The 25,741-nt window shown below is 41.6% G+C and overlaps 1 protein-coding gene across 2 annotated transcripts in view; it reads right to left on the bottom strand.

Moving 5' to 3' along the window:
• The window catches only part of ctnnd2a (catenin (cadherin-associated protein), delta 2a), a 570,926-nt gene that overhangs the window by 262,183 nt on the left and 283,002 nt on the right, over positions 1–25,741 (bottom strand). For both annotated transcript variants that reach the window (XM_017716448.2, XM_037534162.1), the window contains 2 exons: positions 23,763–24,279; positions 8,978–9,169 (listed from right to left, as the gene is read on the bottom strand). In XM_017716448.2, coding sequence (XP_017571937.2) covers positions 8,978–9,169; positions 23,763–24,279 — 709 coding nt within the window. The remainder of the gene's footprint in view (positions 1–8,977; positions 9,170–23,762; positions 24,280–25,741) is intronic.

Here is a 25,741-nt window from a genome sequence, read left to right as displayed (position 1 = left end):
GGCCGCGAAGTGGTAGCCCATGTAAAATGACAGTGCAGAGTCAGTGGAGTAAAACGCTATAGACCTCCAAACTTCATGTGGACCTTCAGATTAGCTTCATGGAATGGGTTTCCAAGGCCGAGCAGCTGCATCCAAGCCTTACATCACCAAGTGCAATGCAAAGTGTTGAATGCAGCGGTGTAAAGCGCAGCCGCTGGACTCTAGAGCAGCGGAGACGTGTTCTCTGGAGTGACAAATCATGCTTCTCCATCTGGCAATCCAACTTTGTGGGAACAGTTTGGGGACGGCTTCTTCCTGTTCCAACATGATTGCGCACCAGTGCACAAAGCAAGGTCCATGAAGACATGAATGAGCGAGTTTGGTGTGGAAGAACTTGTCTGGCCTGCACCTCAACCTGGTAGACCACCTTTGGGATGAATTAAAGCGGAGACTATGAGCCAGGTCTTCTCACCCAACATCAGTGTCTGACCTCACAAATGCACTTCTGGAAGAATGGCCAAAAATTCCCATAAACCTTGTGGAAAGCCTTCCCAGAAGAGCTGAAGCTGTTACAGCTGCAAAGGGTGGGTTCATCATTTGCACTCATATGTTTCGCCGTATGAAAGTTTGATCAATCAGCCACAAAGTAGTAGTTTCAGAGTAGTAGGTGGTCAAATCTGCAGTCCTGCTCACAAACTTTTTGTGAATTAGGGTCAGTGTCACTTGTCACTCCCAAACCACATCACTGATCATCACTGAAAGACTGATGTTTGAAAACGTTTTGGTGTGGCTACAGCTTAATATCTGCAATTAAATGATGCAAATGTATTCATTCAAACAAAACATATTAGTGCCTTTAAAATGTATAGTACATTTAACAATAATGTGATAATAAAAAACAAATCATACTCATTGAGTGCACTGATGTTTGATTACAAAACCATCCCTAGTAGCCATGTTACATCTGCAGCAAACTGTGCTACATCAGAAGTGCTTATAACTTCCTTAAATGCTTTAGATTTCTGTCCTGCATTCAAGAGCTCATGTACAGAGACTGTCAGTAATAACAGAAATTTGGTAGATTTCAACAATAAACAAGCTGTAATTTAAACAGGAGTACATCGCCTGGTCTTGTCTGAGTTCAGAACACTTGCTCCAACTTTGAGCTTCAGTTTAAATTAGGAGGTTGAAAATTCACTCCTACTTAATCCATTTATTATGATCCAACTCTTGAATGACCACACTGGACATATCTGACAGCAAGCAATGGTTTTCAGTAAGATTATTATTGTAGGTTCATTTTCAACAAATTTGGGATAATAACTTGCACTTCATGTGTAGCGTGTGAGTGTGTAACTAATCCTGATCCAGAATTTTGGCAGTGCTTCAGTCAGTGTGTTGTCTAAACTAGGCCAGAGGAAGTCACTCACCTCACTCCTCACCTGCTCTGTCTCTTGTGCAACACACTGGCCGTGCCAGCCCTGTCAACCTCCATGTGGGTTTTTAGGTTAAAGAAGAGATGCAATGGTCAAGTAGAGTAGAGCAGAGACAAGAGCCGCACTACTACATTGTGATTACCAGTGGAGTAACTGAGATTGTATAGTTGCCTGTGCAAAAAATCAGTTCAGTTAATTACAACAACAGCAACGTAATTTGCATGTTTACTCACTACACTTATGTGTCAGCCACATTAGTGCTTTTTTAGGCTAATAGCTGAAGTAGCTGTCTATGACTCATGAGCGTATCAATGTAAGGGGTTCAATAAAAATGTGGCACCCAACTTCCATGTATTCATTACAATACCAACAGAAATACACCTGGAATGTCGGAGATTTGCTCCGGAAGTTCATAATATACCTCAATTCAAATGTAAATTGAGTCCAAGTCCAACATATAATATGAGACTGCTACTGTGGAATTAGCAGGACTGGTGTGTTCAATGGTTCGTGGCCATCGGAGGCATGCAGACATGTACAGTATTGTGCAAAAGTCAGAGACCACTGCTCCATTTATTTCATTTCCAGTAATGCAATTAAGCAAGTTATTTATTTATAGCATCAGGAAAATAATCACAAAATAGAAACATACACAGAAACCTTAATAACTAAATATAAAATCAAATGTGTCATTATTTAGTGTGTCCAGACTTTACCTTCATCACAGCTTCTATTCTATTCAGGACACTCGCTTTCAGTTCTTCAAAGAAATCTTTGAAGGAGTTTTTTTCCACACCTCCAAAGTTCAGTCTTAGAGGTTGGTTTCTTTTTCTGCTTCTCCCAAATCCAAGAAACACATTCAGTGATGTTGACGTCTGGACTCTGGAGTGGTCAGTCCATTGCTCTGAGAACAGCAGCTGCTTTTTTTATTTGCAGATTGTCTTTTTGTCTATTTCCTTTTGTCAGTAAATGCTTCTGATAGAAATGAAAGGAAATAAAAAGTGTGGTTTCTGTCTTGTGCGCAGTGCTGTAGACATTCTTTTGAACACATACTAATGTTTTTAATGTTTTTTTTAAGTTGATGTTTGGCTTTTAATGTAAATGAATTGCTATGACAACGAGCTTTAAACAGCCATCATTTCCAAAAAAAACAAAACAAAAACAAACAAACAAAAAAAACATTTCAACATTAGGTTTATTTCACCGCTGCGGGCGACAGCAAAAGTTGGGAAAACAGAACACTTGACACAACGTTTCACTGACTGCTGCGGTACACTGACAGTCACTAGCTGTGAATTCTCGGTCGCTTCTCCATTAAAATCATTCACACATATGTGAATATGTGTCACGGTTGGCCCCTCCCAGTCCTGCCCATGTGTTCGTGTTTTGGTTTTGTAACTCCTCCCATGATTGTTTGCACATGTCCCTCGTTTTCCCTGTTATTTAAGCCCTGTGTTTGCCTCTTGTGTTGGCCGGTCTTTGTTCGATGTATCGTTCTGTTTGTTGGCTTTGTTTGAATCTCTGTGTTGTTCATTGTATTCTGGTCTGTCATGTCTGAACCCCGTTTTCTCCGTGTTGGCTCTTTGACCCTGGACCGTTTTGACTATGACCCTGGATTTGCCCATAATAAATCTCGCTTACCTCTGTGTGTCCGCCTCCTCGCTCCCCCTTACAATATGCTGTTTGTCATTGTCCACCTACCTTCATAATACATGTAAGTATGTAAGCAAATGTAAATGAAGCATTTGATTCAATTCAGGGCAATGAAGGAGCCACATTAGGGCTGTACAATACTGAGATTATACAATATTGTGATATTACTACAGCAATATGCCTTATGTAATATACCAAAAACCTCACTAACAGAACAATGATGGATGGTTTAGAGGCTCTTTTGCATAATGCTGTCTTCTGCAGTATCAGTACTGTCTTGCCTATTGCAGCATCAAACAACCCAAGCATGTATTTTATACATACAGACTTGTTTCTGTACTTATGTCTTCTGTGAAAGCAAAATAAGCTCTGTCCCAGGCAGCATCATGCCACGAGCCATTTAAAGGCACAAAAAGGCAGAATAAAATCTCAAGTATTTGCCTAGAATGGCCTTCCTTGCCTTGGGATGGCTCTCATGCGCTGTTACTCACTCAACTGCAAACTCCACTGATTTAAGTGAGTCTTCATTACAAACATAATGGAGCTCCAGAAATTCCACAAGTGACTTATAACTTTAATCAGACTAAAAACGAACTGCTATAATGGAAATAATAGAGGCCTAATGAGTGCCAGGCCCAGATGAAAAAATTCAACATCACTTATGACAAATAATCTCCATGTCCTTAGTGCTCCAATCTATTCACCAAATGCTAGCAGGAAACTTATGCATTATAAATTTCCATCCATAATGCAGGCACTCGTGTAGCACAGCGTGAGGCGTAGAAATTCCAAGTCTTACATTCCCAGCCTTTATTTTGTTTAACAAAACAATGAGTCATGCACCAATGGGTGTCTACTTATCTCAGAAAGCCTTCAGCTTCTGCATGCAAGTCTTCTACAGAGTGAATTATTTGTACAATTTTTTCCATTTTAGACAATTACAAAAATTGCGCACTCTGTTTTATGCAGACTGCCTGTTTTAACTCAATCAGTCAAGCTGGTCACATGATCTGAAGGAACTGTGAAAGAATCTGAAGGGAGAAAAAATAAGAATCGTCTCCCAGTCCTTGCCACCCGGGGAGGAGAAAACAATGTGAAGAAAGTCATTTTGAACAATTGTCTTCCGATGCTACCGAACCATTAAGCAAAGGCAATAGTTTTGAAAGAGAATCAAATCTCTACGGCACATCACAAGCTCTGCTTCACAAAGGTCACAGAAAGACACTTGGCCATATCAAGAGAGGAAAATTACTACTGCGGACCCCTATTAAAACAGGCTATATGGATTTTTATCTGCACAATTGAGCTAGGTGAGGGAGAATTTGACATTTCGTCTCCGGGAGTGCTGCGAGATTCCATCACACTGCCTGTGTGCCTCAACCTCCCGACACTGAGAGATACATGAAGAGAATGAGATGTGCCAGTCTGATGTGTTCTTCATATACTGAGTTAGACGGTGCATACCCACGGGAACTGAAGCCATGCTCCATTTCTGCTGCGCCATCTCTTCTGTTGTAACCTTGACCCAATTTGCTAATTTGTTTTATTGCTAGATTAGCACACATCTGTGCATTTGGAGTGTCTAATATAATTAGTAAGGTAGTTGTGGTTTCTTAGGCCTGACCTATGGTTAAATGCATTCTATTGTGGTAACTTTTATAAGGAGGTTTTACAGAACATTGGTAAAAACTCCATTCAACATGATACATTTAGGTCCAGTTTTAAATTCACTGCATAGCAGTAAGTGTCCAGTTTAAAATGCTTTGTTAGCAAGCTTGGCAAGAGAACGTTTAAGAGGAGCCTGGCCACTTCCTATTTCTCCTATTATACCAAAAATGACTGAAAAACACTGTAGTGCACCCGCAAACAAGTCCTCAATGGATGGGGGGGTAAACAGAACTAAACAGCTGAAAATTTAAAATAAAAAAAACTGATCAATTTAAGAAACTTCCTTTCATTTTGGGAAGATGAAACTCACCGGTAGCTTTCAATTTTTCTACAGGAAAATTTTTTTTCAGTAGCATTACTGCTTCAGAGCGCTGACTGGTTGGTAAACTGATCAGCTCCTTTACCTGAGTGATGCTCAGTATATGTTTGTGCCCACTGCTGATATGAACATGAGGCGATGTTAGAAGGTCTTATAACTGGTGTTCAAAAGTGGTAAAATATATCACATCAGTGTTGAAATATCCTGTGCTAAGAAAATTTGCATAAAAAACATTATGCATTTATAACTGTGATGTTTCAAGAAAACTCCAAGGGATACCATTCATTTTGGACTTGGAGCACCCTCTAGCATCTCACAAACCTGGAAGACATTACTGAGTGTCACGGTTGGCTCCGCCCACTACTCCATGTGCTCCTTTGTTTTGATCTTCCATGTGCTTCTTTGTTTTGGTATCCATAGTCCTGCCCCTTGTTTCATGACTCTGCCCCTGATTGTTTTCACCTGTCCCTCGTATCCCTGTGTATTTAAGCCCTGTGTTTGCCCTTTGTTTTCGCTGGTCTTTGTTTGATATGCTTGATGTATATTGTTTGATGTGTTTGCTGTTGTTAGTATTTCTCGTCATGTCTGTTTCTGAATCTCTCCATGAACCTGGACCGTTATGACCCTGATTTTGGATTTGCTCTCAAAAGCGTCCGCTACCTCGCTCCGCGTTACACTGAGTGGCAGTCCTCCTCACTAGAAACTTTAGATGGATTATGCCACTTCAACTGAAATAAAGGCTGGACAGAGACATTTGTCATTATGCTAACACTAGCTCGATTCAACGAAAAAAACTAAACCAAATACTACCTACAATGACATTTTACACACACAGAAAATAAACATCATTTGACATCAATGGCTTTACATGGACTGAATTAGTTTATCAGGGTACGTCTTTGATATCGCAACCTGGATAGCATTAAGAGTGAGTTTCTAGTGGGTTGTATTTTCTACAAACCCAGATGCAGAAAACCTGCATATGGTCATCAGGCATAGGAAACTATATGTTGATGATATTGTAAAAATAAAGTAATGCTGTGTACCTGTAGCTGGATCTCGTTTTCCTGATTGATTTGTTTTTTTTTCTTCTTTTCTTGCTAATGCTCTCCCAATGTAGAGAGGATGGGGACAAAGTTCTACCAACCAAGCCAAGAAAACCGCTGAACGACTCTTCAGAAGCATCCATTATTTCGCTAATTGGGAAAAGATTAATATGGATACGTGTGCAAGGAGACCTGATATGGTAAGTAGTAGTGGTCTTTGTTTTCCAGCATAAGGTGACATGAGCAGTCTAGGAAATTACTAAAATGCTACAATCATTAAAATGTGTTTTTGGGCTGGACTAAAACAATCAGACCACCGCTGCTAAGAACACAGCCAAGCTGATCTGGACAGAATCAACTAGTGGCACCTGTAAAAGAGGAAATTAGCCCAGGGCATGATGTAAATCAGGCCAATATTGCCCTTAGTTTTGATAGTTTGAGTCATGAGCTGCAGCTTCTCATTAGGTTCAATAGGATTTTTACTAACATTCTGTAAATCTTCTCCCATCTTCTAACAGCTGCTATAAAAGAATCCATTTGTAGGCAAAGTGTGGATAGGTCAGTTGAGGGGATTACAATGACCAGTTTCAAAGAATGAATCACTTCAAATGAAAGTTCTGTTGAGTGTGTTTTATAAGACTTAACAACCCTGGCTTATTTACACAGTAAATAAGTAGCTGAAATGCAGCAGCTGCGTAACAGATGCTAATGTTAGCACAAGTTCAGAGACTTAAGATCCCTCAAAACACTGGGAAAAACACATAAACATTTCACTGTTTCAGACTCTCACCGGAAAGCTTTTCCATTTCAATTCTCCTAAGTAATACCTTTGAGGAAAATGCATAATGTGGCATGACTGAATTAAAAAAAAAAGAAGAATAAATAAAAACATAAATAATTAGCATCTAATCGGATTAGCATGCTTTACCTGACCTGAAATCAAGATAAGCCAAACAGCGTGCTAATATGAAAGCACTGAGGCGGTTATTGTGAAGTGATACAATGAGGTGAATGCTTCTCACGGCAGACACACACACACATAAATACACACGCACACACATTTTAATCCAGCCTAGCTCTAATGAGGTCACCACTCAGCTGTGGGCTAGCGTCATGGCAGATTGGCTTGCCAAGGATTTGATGCTGTTGCAGAAATCCTAAAGGTTGGTCTGGTGGGGATTAAAACACACAATATACACACATCCACTCAAATTTGTATTTCCATCTTTGTGGGGTATTTCTATAGTCTGTAAGATTGTAGCTAAATGTTAAAAGCAGAGCGACTTGGACCAGAGTCGCACATACATAAAATTAAAAGAACAAGATTAAACAACTTGAAACTGTTGGCTAGTACAGATTGCATAACCACTACACTAATTTTACCTAGCACACTAGCTGCAGCTGTCAGCTACTCGACTTCAAGTTTGACCAAGTTGCAGATCGCGTTCTTTAAAACGTACTTAAGTTCAATCTGAAGTACTTATTATGCTAGCTAGCGAGTTTATGTGCTGTATAAACAGACTAACCAGATGTTCCAAGCTGTTTCGTATCTTTTCTTCAAAGATTGTATTTGCTGCATGTACTGCTTCAGTTCTGTCCTTTACAATGATGGCCTTTCTATAATGAAAGGCTTGTTATTTGAAACGGTCAATTGTGAAAGATTGTCTAGAAGACTATTAGCAGCTAATACACACTCAAGACTTGCACTCATACCCTAGAGACTTGAGGCTCAACCTCGCATGCTAAATACTCAACAATCAAGTCGTACTCAGACCCCAGCAAACCTTTAAGCTCAGATACACGAGACTCGAGTCAGACTTACACAAATTGACTTGAGGCTACAAGTAACTCAACCCTCACTTCTTCTTCTTCTTCTTCTTCTTTCGGCTGCTCCCTTTAGTGGTCGCCACAGCGGATCATCTGCCTCCATCTTGCCCTATCCATTGCCTTCTCCACTTTCACACCAACCATCTCCATGTCCACCTTCACTACATCCATAAACCTTGTCTGAGGTCTACCTCTTCTCCTTCTACCCGGCAGCTCCATCTCCAACATTCTTTGCCCAATATATCCACTATTCCTCCTCAACACATGTCCAAACCATCTCAACCTGGCCTCTCTGGCTTTATCTCCAAACTGCTCCACCTTCACTGTCCCTCTGATCTGCTCACTTACACTTACATAAAAATCAGATAGACAATCATAAATCTGCATTCCTGTTTTAATGGGATTTTCCACTGACTTCTGTTTTACTGTAGCTAAATGCTCTTAACCCAATTGTTCCCTTTAGCTCAGCAACTACAAGGAAACCTTTAAGCTCATTTTCTTTTTTAAATTTGAGTAAAAACAAGAACCGACTCAGGTGACTAGTGGGGACTAGTCAGGTGGGGCAGGCATGATACATGTACATGCACAACTGAACATTGTAATGTCCAGAGTAATGTTACAATCGTTTAGTGAAAATACAAATCTGATTGCTTGTCTTTTTCCAAAAGTAGCTGCCAATTCTTTACTAGATTACATTTACCCTGGCTGTATTATCACAACTGTGAATGACAGAAGTCACATACATTAGTAACCCATTGTCAACCAGCCCAAATCTTCTAAAGCTGAAGTATAGTCTGGTTTAATGGAACTGACAGGCTTATTGTTCATTGGACATACTTACTGCTGATGAGCACCCCTTACTTTAAGCGCTACTTTCATGAGACATTTCACTTCCATCCTAATGTCTACATTCCCACCCATATATAGAGTCGAATTTCTACATATCTTATGAGATTACAAGATTACAGTTGGGGAGCAGCCAAATGTCCCCAAAATGACAAAACAGTCATGTTTTCACTCACACATCAGTCTGCATCAGTGGACCTTACCTGTGTTGGTACGGTATGTCCCAGTGTGCCCTGGGGGAAGGGGTTCCCCCTGACTCTGACTCAGGCTTCTCATCGGTGCTTTCTGGTAGACCCTGTCCTCATAGATGGGCTCAATGTGGTGCTCGGGGGACTGCAGGGGCCTCAGCTCAGGGCCCAGGTGGCTGTGCTGGCTGCTGTACGAACCACGAGATCCTGCCAGAGGAAAGGAATGCGTCAGTAACTAGAACAGACTGACATTGCTGCAGTCTCAGTAGCAGTAGAATGGTCTACTGTGGCCTATTTTGCAAACAGCATGCGATCAGGTCAATATGTATGAGGCGTCTAAATGAAGTAGGGTCACCTCCTCTGGAATATATCTGAAAATGACATTTGGGTAACAATATCTATTAGAATAGAAATAACAAGCACTGCTACGAAATCCTATGCTGTGAGGTTTTATATATGAAGCAGTAAGTAAATAAGATATAAGAACAACAGACAACACCAAAGACAGGTCAATGATCTTATCTCCTATGTGGCCTTGCCGATTTATAGTATTACCGTATCTGCTACTGTGAGTTTTCCAGGTGACGCTACCCGTCAGAGTGCTCGAAAGGGGTGGAAATGACCACCAGTTAATATCTCTTTTCACTCTGACTCTCAATAAAGTGAGCATGGAAGGGTTCTCTGGAGAGCAGTGAGCAGATGAGAGTCAGGTGAAGAGCTTGAACCCCACACACTGAGAAAGGTAGAGGAACGGCATTACCATTCAACTCACACAACCATAAACTGCTCATCTCTGAGCTGCAGGACCCACAAACACAAACCCACACCACAGATGCACAAACAGGGATGCAAATTAAGACTGTTCTTGACTCGGGGTCGTAATAGTAAGAATAAGAGGTAATAACTCTTAATATTTTGGTTTATTAGGAAATTATAGCTTACCTCTTATATCATACTAGTTAACTATGAGGTTATAACTTATGGCATCTTGTTTAATAAAAGGCTACAATTTACAACTTATGGCATATGGATCAACCAAGAAGCTATAACTGATGACTTATAGCATACTGGTTAATTAAAACAATATAACACATATATTTGTTAATTGAGAGGTTATAACTGATCGTACTGATTCATTAGTTTTATTAAGAGTTTTTAACTTATATTGGTTAATTAAGAAGACTTATTTTAAAGCTTATAATATATTCATCAATTAAGTGGTTATTTCATAACTTTAAGCATACTGGTTAATCAAGAGGCTACAGTGTATATCTAAAAGTATATTGGTTAATTAAGAGGTTATATACAGCCTATTTATTAAGTAAGAGACTTGAGCTTATAGAATACTGGATAATTAAGAGGCTAAGGCATATAGCTAATAAAAACCTCAACATAATAAGATACTTAGTTGAAAAAAACATACAAATGGTTTTATAGTGGGTATTGTCCAACCCAAGAAGCACTGAGGAACCTTTAAGTTAAGTTAAGTGATACTTTTTTTATATCCCACAAACGGGGAAATTCCACCTCCACATTTAACCCATCCGTGAAGTGAAACATCACATACACACTAGTGAACACACACTTGCCGGGAGCGGTGGGCAGCCCTATCCACGGCGCCCGGGGAGCATTTGGGGGTTAGGTGTCTTGCTCAAGGACACCTCAGTCATGGACTGTCAGCCCTGTGGATCGAACCGGCAACCTTCCGGTCACAGGGCCAGATCCCTAACCTCCAGCCCACGACTGCCCCAAACAGTACATGTAGAGTGCACAACATTTTGACACATGCTGCTGCTCAGCAGTGAGTCTAGGACTGCAAATGAACGAAGAGAACAACTTTCCGAAATGTATGCAGGTGTAACTTCCGAGTGTCGACAGTGAGCTTCTCAGGCAGTGATAATACAAAACAGGACCAACCATACACAGCCTAAAATCCACCCCACCTGCCAGGCTATGATTTGTATTGTGTGCATATTGTAATGCGAATAACTTGCAGCAAGAAAGCGAGGCTGTGTTTGGCTCTCTGCTCTGCAGAAGGCTCCATCAGCGCAGCTGCTGCTTTCCCGGCATAATGCAATTGTATAAATGTTCAGACAATGAGAAGCTGCAGTTAGAGTGGGCTCTCCCTGTAATCACCTTATCAGTGTCAGCCAGGCGACTGCATTCACTCCTTAACCCCATCCATTCCTCCAGGGGTGAGTGAAAGATCCTCAGGGATACGTGCAAAACTCACAGAAAAACACCTCTCATCCTCCGCTCTCCTGCCTAAAAGGTTCCACTCTGTGCATGCTGCTGCTTTTGAACTGCGAAAGAGCCTCAGCGAGTGTGCCAGTCAGCCAGTCAAAGAAATGCTCAAAGCATGTTGGGAAGCCCTCCTGAGCTGCTGACATGAATGCTTAACATGGACAAAAGAGTCAGGATAGTGATACGGTGGCAAAGGCGCTGAAAACAAATCAGGCAAAAGGAGGACTCCAAGACAGACAGACAGAGCCAGAGAACCAGACAGACATAAACTAGCTTTCAAAAATTTGGAATCACTTGTCATATTAATAGTTGTTATTTTATTCAACAATAAAGTTATAGTTAAAATATTATAAATTAGACACAAGAAGGTGTTTAGTAACATTTCATTTGAAAACTACCTACATACCTCGCACCTCATGCTTACGCACTGAATGTTTTTAAACAGCAATACCTGAGTATATATGAACAGTTTATGTCAGTATAAGATGATATAAGATGCTTTATTAGGTAATTGGCATTATATTGACATGGGGCCCTTGAGACACCATCCTTAAGTCTTAAGATCATAAAACATATAGTCTTGCTTCTAAAATTGGTTGGCAAGATTCACAGCCATTTTAAAACACTCAACATATTTTAAAACACTCAACATATCGCTGTTGTCAGAAGACAACCTTGCCTCTCCAAAAGGATAACTTTACAGGAGAAGGAAAAAATTTCCTAGATTTTCCAAGTCATTCTGGATCGTTTCTTTTGGTCCATTCATCATGAAATTTACAGACAATATAAAAGACAATAAGCATTGTCAAATTATGTCAAAAACTGAAACATTAACTGGCAACTGGCACATTTGGGTGATGCCTTTACAAATGAGTTAGCATATCTGAGGTATTAGAATGGGTATCAGATCCTCTCATTACGCAATATCAGCATTTTTTATGTTTGTGGTTTATTATTTTTAGAAATATACAAACATGGTATGTAAAATGGATATAATCTGAAAGCTCAACACAGCATGTGACATCTGCCATTAGAATGGTTGTGTCAGTGGTATGTATCAGAGTTCAAGTGTTATTGAACAAAATTTGACCATTATGTTGCCTGGCAACTATAGCTATTTTTGCTGGGTTAATGTGCTTATTGTGGTGAGGAGCTATTATTCCCTAAGAACTAAAACAAAAACTAAAATATGTTGTTTTGTAACAGTAAATAACGGTCTTTTTTCACATTTCTGCCAAAATAGCATGATTATTCACAGTATTTGAGTATATCATTAAGAAAAACCTATCACAATTTTGGTAGGCAAGGTTTTACTCATACTGCTCTCTGATAGAGCTGGTCTTGTCACTGTTGCTGCAGCTACAACCCTACAGGTGGAGGAAGACCCAAAGCAAAATAGACCAGAATGACCATTAAAATCATGTTGATACTTTAGATGAAAGTCTCCAGAAAGCACTATGGGAAGAAGATAGACTGGTGGGCTACATTTGCATAGTCTGCATGTCTCCAGAGTTCAGAAAATTCCAATGTGTGAGATTTTACAAAAACGAATCAAAGTGGCTACCAAAATTGCCAAATCTCTTAAATAATAAACTCATATATATATATAAGTTGAAGAAAGCTTCTTATTTGAACTTTCCAGTCCACCTGAATACAAAGCTAACACCAGCTTATCACAATGAGTTTGTTCTTAATCAATAAAAACCTTAAACTTTGGTTTGCAAAAGTTTAATGAGCAGCTAATGAGCAGCATGAGCTGTAATCAGACACTGGATCTGCTGGACTGCTGAATACATCTCACCAGCTGATCTAATGCTGCATCCTAAACAACACACTTATGTACTTTATGTACTATACTAATGAATGCACTTCTACTGGTAGATGCACTGTTCCTGCACACTGTTTAGTGTGCTAGATTCCTATTTGGGATGCAGCAATAAAAATGTAATGGGAAATCTCAGACATTAACATTTCATTTGTTATCACTACATCAATAAATCAAATCAATCACTTAAATATATAACACTCAAACATAGCAGTTCATCGTCATCATCATTAACCGCTTAATCCAGATAGGGTCGCAGTAGCAGTTGGGAGAGCAGAGAATCCCAGGCAACCCTGTCCCTCGCAACTTCCTCCAGCTCATTCCCGGGGACCACAGGCCAATTTTGAGATATAATCCATCCAGCAAGTCCAAGGATGACCCCGGGGTCTAGTCCCGGTAGGCTGTACCTGGTACATCCCCATTGGGAGGCATCCTGGGGACATCTGGGTCAAATGCACGAACCACCTCAACTGGCTTGCCTTATGGCTCAGCTCCCTCTTCACCACTACAGTCCGGTACAGTGACCACATTACTGCTGCCGCCTGTCCCAGTCTCTGGTTGATCTCACAATCCCTCTTCCCATCACTTGTGAACAAGACCCTGAGATACTTAAACTCCTCCACCTGGGGCAAGTCCTTTCCCCTTACCTGGAGTGGGCATGCCATCCATTTCTAGGCTAGAACCACGGACTTGGAGGTGCTGATCTGCATACCAACCACTTCACACTCGGCTGCAAACTGCTCCAGTGAGCGCTGGAGGCATCCATGCGATCCAGCCAAAAGAGCAACATTGTCTGCAAATAGCAGAGATGCCACCCTCCAGCCTCCACACACAATGCCCTCCTGACCTCAGCTATGCCTTGACACCGTGTCCATGAATATCACAAACAGGAATGGAGACAAGGCATAACCCTGACGGAGTCCAACACTAACACTGAAAAAGCCTGACTTAATGCCGAGTATACGAACACAGCACTCACTCCACTAGCTCTTCAGTGGCAAGGTGCCAGGGGTGGATAAAATTCATCCAGAGATGCTTAAGGCTCTGGATATTGTGGGCCTGTCATGGCTGACACCCCTCTGCAATACTGCACAGACCTCGGGAACAGTACGCTGGGACTGGCAGACTGGGGTGGTGGTCCCTATTTCTAAGAAAGGGGACCGGAGGTTGTGCACCAATTACTGGGGTATCTCACTGCTCAGCCTCCCTGAGAAAGTCTACGTCAAGGCACTGGAAAGGAGGCTTCAACCAATAGTTGAACCTCAGATTGAAGAGGAACAATGCGGATATAGCACTTAATGATTTCAAAATTGATTTTAAACAGAAATTTCTGGGGAAAACACACATTTTACTGCCTATGTTGGATTGGTAAATGACTTTATTGCCACTGCACTGGTGAATGAACTTGAACAGTGCAACTGTAAAACATCAGTGAAGTAAATTGGAGTCAGTTCCCTCTCTGCAGTGCCCCCCATGGTTTAACTCTGCTATCAGTATGCTGTATGATGTATTCCAGTACTAGAATACGAATCTAAGACGCAATATGCAAATCAGTCCACCAATACGAATATGATACATGAAATGTAAACTACAAGAACACCGTCGTCAGTTAAGCAAGTTGTCATCATTCTCCTATCAACATATTTAGGGTTATCTGGGTGACCAACCGGCACAGCAAATCCCAGGGAATTTGGACAAAAGAGGCAATGGAACATCTTTTTCCCCCTTTTTGTCACTTCACACCAGTAATTACCACCACTGATAATGTCTGCTAGCTCATGCATGAGGTTTAGTGTTACATTAGTGCAATGGTGAATGGTAAATGTTGAGCTGGCTGAAACTAGGGGTTGTGTTTGTACTTATTAATAACAAATGTAATTATTTATGGAACACTGGGGATTCTGTCATATTGTGCTTTGTTGATGTTTATTATTTAACAATAAGAAACTGGAAGCTGTGATGCTTAAAAATGGTAAAATCACTGTAACACATTCTTGTGGCTTTGTGATTTACTGTAATTATCTAGTTAAAGGAATGTCATATCAAGTTATCTTCCTCAAGATGTGATCAGTACTATTCAAATATAAAGCAGATCAGAGGGACAGTGAAGGTGGAGCAGTTTGGAGATAAAGCCAGAGAGGCCAGGTTGAGATGGTTTGGACATGTGTTGAGGAGGAATAGTGGATATATTGGTCAAAGAATGTTGGAGATGGAGCTGCTGGGCAGAAGGAGAAGAGGTAGACCTCAGAGAAGGTTTATGGATGTAGTGAAGGTGGACATGGTGATGGTTGGTGTGAAAGTAGAGGAGGCAGTGGATAGGGCAAGATGTAGGCAGATGATCCGCTGTGGCGACCCCTAAAGGGAGCAGCCGAAAGAAGAAGAAGAAGAAGACTATTCAAATATAAAGCATTTTGGATTTTAATTTTATTCTCAGTGCTGTATGGATTTTGTGGAGTTTGTGGAATCACTTAAACATTCCCACAAATAATTTCAAATCAGTAAAGCTGTAGGGTACATTTTATATAGGAATCTGCAACACAAAGGGTTTTATATTACTGAAAACAGTGAATCCAACTTTTTGAAGAGTGTTCAAACTTTTGAATAACACAAATAAGCAAATATAAGAGAAATTCTTGGAGTATAGCTCTGCCTAGAAGCTTTTTCTTTTCTTATGTCTATTTGGAAGCTAAGCACTTTTGTCCAGGTGGAGGATTTGGGCTGACAGGCTGCTGTTTCCCATGCAGTTACCTGCGTTCGCTAACACAACATTCCCTGAAGGCAGATTCCCTCAGAGGCTGTGGGAGGCATGCACAATGTCAGCGCAGCCTCACGGTACTATTCACATCATGATGAAACACCAACATGTGAAAAAGCAATTCACAATGCTCTCACAAGTGTGGGAATACAGGCTGTATACATGCTCCATATTCATGAGATGATATATGTGTATGCTTAAAGCAGTCCTGTATTTACTTATTAGCCACTGGACTGCACAATATTTTTATCTTAAACGTTATGGTGACAAAATAAAACTTCACTGCGGTTGGCCCGATGGCATGTTGCAATTGTTTAGCCATTTTTCTGCAGGCCTTCTAGTTGCCATTCCACTAAAGTCAAATTCAATATTTTCAACTAATATTTTAAAATTCAATATTTTCCCATAACTCTGTTATCAGATTAATTAAGATAAGATAAGGCTTTATTGTCATTCGCATCACATGTGGTGCATGGGGTGGAACGAAATAGTGTACTCAAGGTCCCAGTTAACTCCCAAAAGTAACAATAAACAATAAATAGTAAGGTGCAAATAACAGCTGCATGAAACACAGCAGCATGAGTACGAGGTAGAAGGTGTACATCTTAATACTGGTAATGTATAAAGTGACGTATTAAGTCAATAAGACAGCATTGACTCTGAAATGTTGTGACCCTGTATTGAGCAGCTAGTGAGCAATGAGGGCAAAGGTGGAGGGGTAAGAACCCCCTGCTGTAAAAACAGCTCACACCTCTCCGCAAAGACAAACTAGCTGAGAAAAAAACAAACACAATCAACGTTTTCTTGATAAAACTGTGTACAACTGTGTGCAACAATAAAAAAGCATTAAACACAAAATAAACGCCTCCAACTGCAGCCGCGGCTAATGTGAAAAGTTTTAACTATCAGTTAAAGTTATTATAACTTACAAGGCTAATTTAAAAACTCTTTCACAGCTAATGCTAAAGCCACAGCCTTGAGCCTCTCAGGGACATGCATTACTTTTTCATGGCAATTTTAGACTCTATCATTTGTTTGTGTTTAAGATGTTGCATTCATTTGGACCTGATTCTTGCTGATCACTGACGTAGCACATTCAGACAGTAAACCAAAGCTGCAGTGTGAGCTGTTTACTTTTCTTAAATACTAAAATAAGAAGACTTTTGCTCTGTTCTGAACTGCTAATACTATCATCACTGACTGTACATGCCGAAGGGATAATAATCTTGCAGAGTCTGTAATGTGGTGTTATTAGTTAGCCCGCACCACACCTTAGCATCCCTAGGACATAGAGTTCCCTAATGATCCATCAGGGCATAAATTACTTTAATGTGAAGAAAGAACACAGATCTATTCCAGCTCTATAAATGTAAACATTTTCAGGGGAAAAAATCCCTTCATTTGAAATGTAAATTGTTTGCAACCCAGATTTAGCAAGTAAGCCTCTCACTCGAAGCAGACCATGTATTTCCACTGTATGTTTGTGTTGACGTCCACGTGAAGAGAAAAGCTATTTCAAGGCTCTGTTTAACATGCTAATCTCAGTGGGCCATACTGTCTTACATCAGCAGGAAAAAATTAATGCGATGCGTTCCTGGGCTTCTGCTGGCTCCCTCCTGGCACCTTGCCCAAAAGTGCTAAGCGTTTTCAACATTCAAAGCGGCGCATCTCCACCACAGGACAGCAGTCTTACATCTTTGTTGCTCATTGTACTTGTAATGTCCGGGGAAATTTGGGGAATGCTGGAAGAAACGTTACACAGGTATCCAGTAAAACCAGCTAGTGACCTCCTGCACAGCTCACTTCATCTTCTTCGGGGTGTAATTGTAAAACTTCACTTGGCACTCATCCAGGCAGCCTCTCAGCGCCACATGATCAACTCAACTCCACTCAACTTCATTTACATCCAGCAGCCAGTTTGTACCATACACTGGACATTTTATCAGAAATATTTACCATGTTGTCACACTTTGTAGACTGACTGTAGCTCATTTGTTGATGCACAGTTTTCAGCTACTCTCTAATCTGGCCACGAATGGAATAAGTGCCACCACAGGATGACTGTTTACCAGATATTGGACCATTCTCAGTATATAATGTTTAACGTAAAAGAAATCTGTTTAACTATTCAATGTGATAAACTGCCCAGGCAGATCTCTAAATAGTCACACATTCCATTTCCCAAAGTTTGTTTTGTTCATTTTTGCCACTGCATGTCTTCATGCCATTCTACCAGTTTTCAATTTTCATGCAAGTTTCTCAGTTATGTACTGTATAAAAGTCGGGGACCACCCTTGAATTATTTCCACTAAAAAAAAACAGCCAATGAGCACCTTATTCATTTTACAGGACATCATTCTGAGAAAATTAGGTGTAAGTGCATAAGGAAGAGGAAAGTCAAAGGAAAAATAAGACAATCCTTTATTGGTCCCATAAGGCGAAAAATGAAAAACCAGCAGTCAAACTCATTAAAATGTATAGACATATGAGACTTCTAACAACCAAACAAGACCTGGCAGACTGTCCCTGATCAGATATTCAAGCTCCACTCGTTTTAGATCTGAAAAAATCCACAGGTGTTTCTGTCCATCCTTCCACTGTGAGAAGACCACTCAACACTATGCGTCTGAAAAGATGTGTGGCTACCAAGAAGCCTCACTGAGACAAGAACACTTTGCAAATCAAACAAAGAAGCTGCTTCTCAGACCAATGGAGTGGGACCACAACATGACTGAATGTGTGTGGGATAACCTGGATCATGAGAAGCAGAAAATGAAATTAACCTAGACTGAACTAGAAAGTTATTATATTTTTTGATGCTGAAAAATGAATGACATGAACAACTTGTGGACATTTTGACTACAAATTAACCCTCCTCCTGTCCTCTTCACCTCCCGCCCCTTACTTTAGTGTTCCTGGTCAAAATTGACCGGTCTGTTTTAACTGCTCTTAAATTAGCACAAAAAACATTTTTCACCACCATATTTTTATTCAACATTCTTTAGCTGTGAACAACGTCTCAACGTAGTGTTTAACCTGAATTTATAGAGTTAGACATAAAATAACTGCAGTGAAAATGCAAATAAGACTGAGTGAGTTGGGGGTGTGTGTATGAGGATGAGCGAGTGAGTTGGGGGTGTGTATGAGGATGAGCGAGTGAGTTGGGGGGGTGTGTATGAGGATGAGCGAGTGAGTTGGGGGGGTGTGTATGAGGCTGAGCGAGTGAGTTGAGGGGGTGTGTATGAGGATGAGCGAGTGAGTTGGGGGGGTGTGTATGAGGATGAGCGAGTAAGTTGGGGTGTGTGTATGAGGATGAGCGAGTAAGTTGGGGGGGGTGTATGAGGATGAGCGAGTGAGTTGGGGGGGTGTGTATGAGGATGAGCGAGTGAGTTGGGGGTGTGTGTATGAGGATGACTGAGTGAGTTGGGGGGGTGTGTATGAGGATGAGCGAGTGAGTTGGGGGGGTGTGTATGAGGATGAGCGAGTGAGTTGGGGGTGTGTGTATGAGGATGAGCGAGTGAGTTGGGGGTGTGTGTATGAGGATGAGCGAGTGAGTTGGGGGTGTGTGTATGAGGATGAGCGAGTGAGTTGGGGGTGTGTGTATGAGGATGAGCGAGTGAGTTGGGGGGGTGTGTATGAGGATGAGCGAGTGAGTTGGGGGGTGTGTATGAGGATGAGCGAGTGAGTTGGGGGTGTGTGTATGAGGATGAGCGAGTGAGTTGGGGGGGTGTGTATGAGGCTGAGCGAGTGAGTTGAGGGGGTGTGTATGGGGATGAGCGAGTGAGTTGGGGGGGTGTGTATGGGGATGAGCGAGTGAGTTGAGGGGGTGTGAATGGGGATGAGCGAGTGAGTTGGGGGGGTGTGTATGAGGATGAGCGAGTGAGTTGGGGGGGGTGTATGAGGATGACTGAGTGAGTTGGGGGGGGGTGTATGAGGATGTTTTCTGTCTGATGGATGAATATAGTCTGGATACCCATTCATTTCCTATGGCGGTCACAAGGTGTAACAATTGATTGATTAAACACTCAAAATTCACTGAAAGAGGTGATCATCACTTTTATGTTCAAGTGCACAGTTTGGAGGATATCATAAGGCCGTCAGGCAGTCAGATATCATAAGGCCGTCAGGCAGTCAGATATCATAAGGCCGTCAGGCAGTCAGATGTAAAACACAATATTTATGAGTGTTTTAAGTTGGAAATCGGTCAGATTTGACCCGAACACTACAGGAAGGTTAAATAGACGAAGGGTGGTCTATTTTGCACCCTCCTGAAGTATTGTAAGTACAGAATAGTAAGTATTGAATCTTTGCATACTGGCCATACATTGTTGAAAACTACTGAAAAAAAGGGCAATCCACCTTAAGTTTACCCTATGCTGACATGGCACTGACATGTGTTGTCCAAAACAATCAAAAAAGTCTCCAGTGAGAAGCTCCTGTGGTAACCACTGATAAAGGGTCAGAAAATCACCAACAAAAAGTCTGCACAGAAAATTATAAGCTATAATTTACAATGCAGCTGTGACTAGTAAAGTAGCCACACGGTGGGTGGGTTCAGACAAAATTTTCTCTGGTTTCAAAACAGGTCAGATTCAAAACTTGTCACGGTGGGTTGAGTTGAATCGTGTCTTTATCAGAAGATGTCATCAGGCTGCATTCAGGTGCACATCTGATTAAAGCTCTATGCAGCTTGTCCCCTGAAAGGAGTCGAGCAAGTCTCAAGCTTTGCACAAGTTCCTCCCTCACCTCTTTCTCCCTCGTTTCACTCTGTTTTGCCTTGAGCATGACTGGGCTTGGTTCCCTGCACTTGAGCCCTGATCTGGGCCCTAGGGCCCTGGGCCAAACTCTGATGAGTGGGGATTAGTGGGCTAGGCTCCTGCCGGAGGCACGGCTGGGCACTCTGGTGGAGGGAAGCATGAAGACACTGCAGAACACAGTGCTTTAATCAAAGTGACATGCAGGAGTGCTGCTGATGGCTGGGAGGAGGCCAGACTCAGGCAGACCACTTCTCTGCTTTTGCGTCCCAGGTGTCGGCTTGTGGGTTTGATGGAAGCTGACTGTGTGGCAGGTAATGCAAGGCTGTAAATCAATAGCACTGAGATCAATAGCACCTGCTCCGATTCGGCATGTTCAGCTGCGGATTCAGATATGACGCTTCACATCTGAGTGAAGCCCTGCTTCGCTTGCTGGCTCTGTAGAAAATAACCTGCTTAACATTTGTTAACATCAGGATGAGATTCTTCATTATTTCAGGGACACTGTTTGAAGACAACACATCAACCACAGACATTACTAACTGATGTCCACCATACAGGACTGGCCTGAACAGTCTGAATGTTTGTTTACATTTGTATTTGACAGTATAATTAGAATTTGTCTTTTTTCAAACTGCAAAAAACATGGCCTAAACTACAACACATTTCATCAGCAAAGGAAGCTAAAAGAGCAAAGATGCCTGAAAAATGTGAGAATACCTTCACGTATCAGACACTAACAATACACACTACATTGCCAAAAGGACTGAGTCGTCTGCCATCTCTTCTGGGACGACTTTCTACAAAGTTTAGGAGTGTGTCTATGGGAATTTTTGACCGTTCTTCCAGAAGCACATTTGTGAGGTCAGGCACTGATGTTGGACGAGAAGGCCTGGCTTGCAGTCTCTGTTGTAATACATCCCAAATGTGTTCCTTTGGGTTAAGGTCAGGAATCTGTGCAGGCCAGTCAAGTTCTTCCACACCAAATTCGCTCATCCATGTTTTTATGGACCTTGCTTTGTGCACTGGTGTGCAGTCATGTTGGAACAGGAAGGGGCCGTCCCCAAACTGTTCCCACAAAGTTGGGAGCATGAAATTTTCCAAAATCTCTTGGTCAACTGAAGCATTAAGAGTTCCTTTCACTGGAACTAAGGGGCCGAGCCCAACTCCTGAAAATGAACCCCACACTATAATCCCCCCTCCACCAAACTTCACACTTGGCACAATGCAGTCAGACAAGTACCGTTCTCCTGGCAACCACCAAACCCAGACTCGTTCATCAGATTGCCAGACAGAGAAGCGTGATTCGTCACTCCAGAGAGCAGTCTGCAGGCCTAGGTGCTTGGTTTTATATACCGGTGGCCATGGAAGTGATTGGAACACCTGAATTCAATGATTTGGATGGGTGACTGAATACTTTTGTCAATGTAGTGTATATTTAGTGCAAATTTCACCAAAAGGCACAAGCTTTTTAAATAATCTCAAACAGGAAAGCATAGTGACCCTTATTCAAGTACTACTAGTCTGTGGTAAGAGTAATGCAAACATTTCTGGCAGTGGATCAGAAGGTGAATGGAGGCACTGCTGCCATTGCTTCTGCTGCTGTTTTCAGTGTGGTCATCCCTATATTCCAAATGGGCCTATAGCAAAAGAATCCTCCACTCCACTCTTGGTAGCTAGGTCATGATTAAGTGATTATGTGTTCCAACATAAAAAATGGTGAACTAGCCAAATAAAATAGCTCAATAAATAAAAGCAACAAACTAAAACTAAAAGTGAATACCATGATGACAATAAATAATACATGAAAAGTCCTAATTCCTCAGTCTTAGTGTCTACATTACATATACTCGTTCTGAAATACCCTGTAAAATGCTGTTAGGGCCAGCCCTAATGGCATACAACTCGTCTGTCATGTACATCTAATAAATAATTTCTCATCCCATAATACTCCAACCTTGTCACCTTTAACGTGCTACAGGATATGCAGAAAATCAGTTCTAATCTTCTTCCCTCTTATTCCATTGTGATGTGGCTTGACTGAAGATGATAAACGTATAGGGAGTTTTACTGGAGAAATAGAAGAACTAACTGCAGCAAGGGACAAATATCTCCATCTGAGCAAACGCACAGCTATGCTCTTTGATATTCATCTGAATATCATAAAGACAAAATCAGACTTCATATCAAAGTACTGAACTCTTTCAAAGGGTCTGATCTTGTCTCTAGACTTAAGGATTGCAATGAAGGATGGGCCTCCCATGACACATAATACACTGAGGCAGAAAGCAGAGAAATGTTAATAAAAAGCGACTCAGATCCCTTGCTGCCTCTGTCCTGTTCTAACTTCCTCTGCTAAAAATGGAGAGAATGTGCTCAGCGTTATGAAAACTCTGCGCAGAAGTGAAATGTGTTTATTTACCATGTTCCCATGGGTATTTACCTAATTCAACGGAGAAGCCATTGATGTTTTCACTTTGAAGCTAGCTAGTTAGCTTGTTCTCAATGTCAGAGACAATCAAACTTCATCTACGAGCAAACACCGTGTATTTGTAGAAGTGGATGAAGAAACTACTCTTCGAAGACAGGTCTATGAGTGGAGGACTGTATGATGAGAAGAGGTAAGGAGACTGGGGGCAGAGGTGAATGCAATTCCCAAAAGCCCTGACAAGCACAATCAGAAGTGAATCAATCCTCTAACATCTTGACTGCGCAATCAAACTGGTGTCAGCTCTAGTCCTTTGGGGAACTGAGCGGATATTCTGCCAATTCACTCGTATGGCCATCACCAGCATGATGAAGTGAGTAGCTCATCACTGTACAAATCTTGAGGGCTGGGACTGATATTACCAACATCGAAAGTACCCTGAGGTGCTCCTTAGAAACTACCATTCTACTGTAAATGCCTGTTTCTCTAGTTCAAGACAGAATATTAAAATGCGGTGAGTCTCTCAAACAATACTATGACTGTAGCAACTAAAGCTCTGTTCACATAAGCGTTTTTTTGTTTTTTTTTTGCTCAAATTCAAATGTTTGCTCAGACTGATTTCTCATTAGTGTGAAGTATTCTAAAAGGAACCTTTTAGGTGCACAAAAATCATGTCTGCGTCATGTTTAGAAAAAAATAAATAAATAAATCCTCCCCTTTAAGGTGAATGTGGCAAAAAGTACATCCAACCACTATATTTAATAACAGAGTTTCAATATATGTTTGTCACTCACCGGCAAGGCTGCCAGGTCTCTGTAGAGTAGCGGTAGCGTACAGGTCGTGGGAAATCTTGTACTGCTCAGAGGAGTGCACCAGTCGCTTGGTGGGTGAGAGCGTGGCGTAGCTGCCCACACTAAGCTGGTGATGGAGAGGGGAGGCGTTGTTGGGCGGGGATGCCAGGCGCAGGGGCGAGCCAGAGGCTGAGCCTCCAGTGCCCGCTGCATTGATGGGTGAGCTGCTGCTGTAGGATTTGGCGAGCCTTCCAGGAGAAGGCTTGGGCGAGGCAGAAGAGGAAGAGGACGGCAGGCGCTGGAGCTTGGTGGGCGAGCCTGCACTGGCTGCGGCAGGCTGCATGGAGCTCAGGGGAGAGCTGACACGCGGGCCAGGCAGCGTGGAGCTGGAGTAATAGAGACCTGGGCCCGGGGCTGAACACTGCTGTTGAGGTTCGGACAGATGCTGCAGGATGCTGCCATGGCTCTGGGGCTGAGCCGGGTCCCCCACGGCCAGCAGCGCAGCGCGGCTGGACGTCACCTGCAAAAACAATGTCGGTTAGTGGTAGGGCCTGGAATTGACCCAAGGGCTCTCAGCATTCAGTGTAAAACTGGCCTTAAACCCTAACCCTAAGTCGATTACTCAGTTATTAACTTATAATCCAGTAACAACTACAAATTATTCTATTCATATATATATATATATATATATATATATATATATATATATATATATATATATACATACACATGACTACGCTAGACTACAGTATATTTGTTAAAAAATATGGGGAAATATGGGGACATTAGAATATTTCTGCCAATTCACTCAAATGCCCAGCCATCAGTATAAAGAGCTGAGCAGCTAATCACTGTGAAAGACTTGATGGCTGGTACTGACATCACCAACATTAAAATTTGCCCCACAAAGGCGTTTAAGTTACTCCTTAGAAACTACTATTCGACTGAGAAAGCTTGTTACTCCAATTCCTCCCACGAGAAGATTTTTCTAGAATGCAACCAGTAAATTTAAGGTGTCATGGAATGGCAAACTCTCCCACAGCAAAATATTTCATTACCCCTGAGCATTAATAAACACAGAAAGGTCATATTTTGCTTAAAAATACTTGTCAACAAAGAAGATTTCAGCCCATCTTTCTTTAAGCTAGAGTAGTACATACTTAGAGGACCGTATGCTGCAATTCCTTATGGGATAGCACACCTTATGTCACTGACAATAGTAATGCATATTTTTCAACAGGGCAACCATGCACAGATACACTCAGACACATTAATGCTGGCCCATTGCCAGCAGTTTTGCATAATGCTTTGGCATAGGAATAAATATCCTCCTTTTCTCCTACAAGATTTTTCATAATAAGAAGTGTGATTCCGGGTGATTACAATAAAGCATTGGTTCCACTATTACTCATTTAGGGGGGAGCCATGAAACATGATTAATCTTAGTCTGAATGGATTAAGTTATTTTTAAGAAAATGACATCCGTTATTTGAAGGGCAAAAAGGAAAAGTTGTCTGGGGTTTTTGTGCTAACACATTAACACAAGAAGCTTGCTTCATGGCATCGCAGCAAGGAGAGTTCAGGTGGACACTCAAATACTTCCTGACAGGCGGGGGAATATGAATTGGAGGCGCTTGTAGACGAGGAGAGGGTGACTGTGCAGAGACAGAACTGGTGATGCAGAAAGACACAGGGGGCCAAATCCTGCGCTTTGTGGTTCTAACATTGCTCCCCCTCAGGCTGCAATGAGTATAGGAACTGGCTACTCTAGAAAAACGCCTGAGTCAGACTCGCTAGCTCAGTCTATAAAGAAACATCACATAAGCAAATAGGAGAAGAACACAGGTGCTGGAGGTATTGATGCTACGCAAATGTGAGCCATCGTTGCATGTATGTTGTATGCAAATGAGAAACAAACTCTCTCTTTTTCATGCTCTCTACCATAGCACTGTTTTCCTTGCTCTCAGCTGAATCCCAATGTG

Source organism: Pygocentrus nattereri, chromosome 24, assembly GCF_015220715.1.
Source record: "Pygocentrus nattereri isolate fPygNat1 chromosome 24, fPygNat1.pri, whole genome shotgun sequence".
NCBI lineage: Eukaryota > Metazoa > Chordata > Actinopteri > Characiformes > Serrasalmidae > Pygocentrus > Pygocentrus nattereri.
This window is presented reverse-complemented; position numbering and strand designations above follow the sequence as displayed.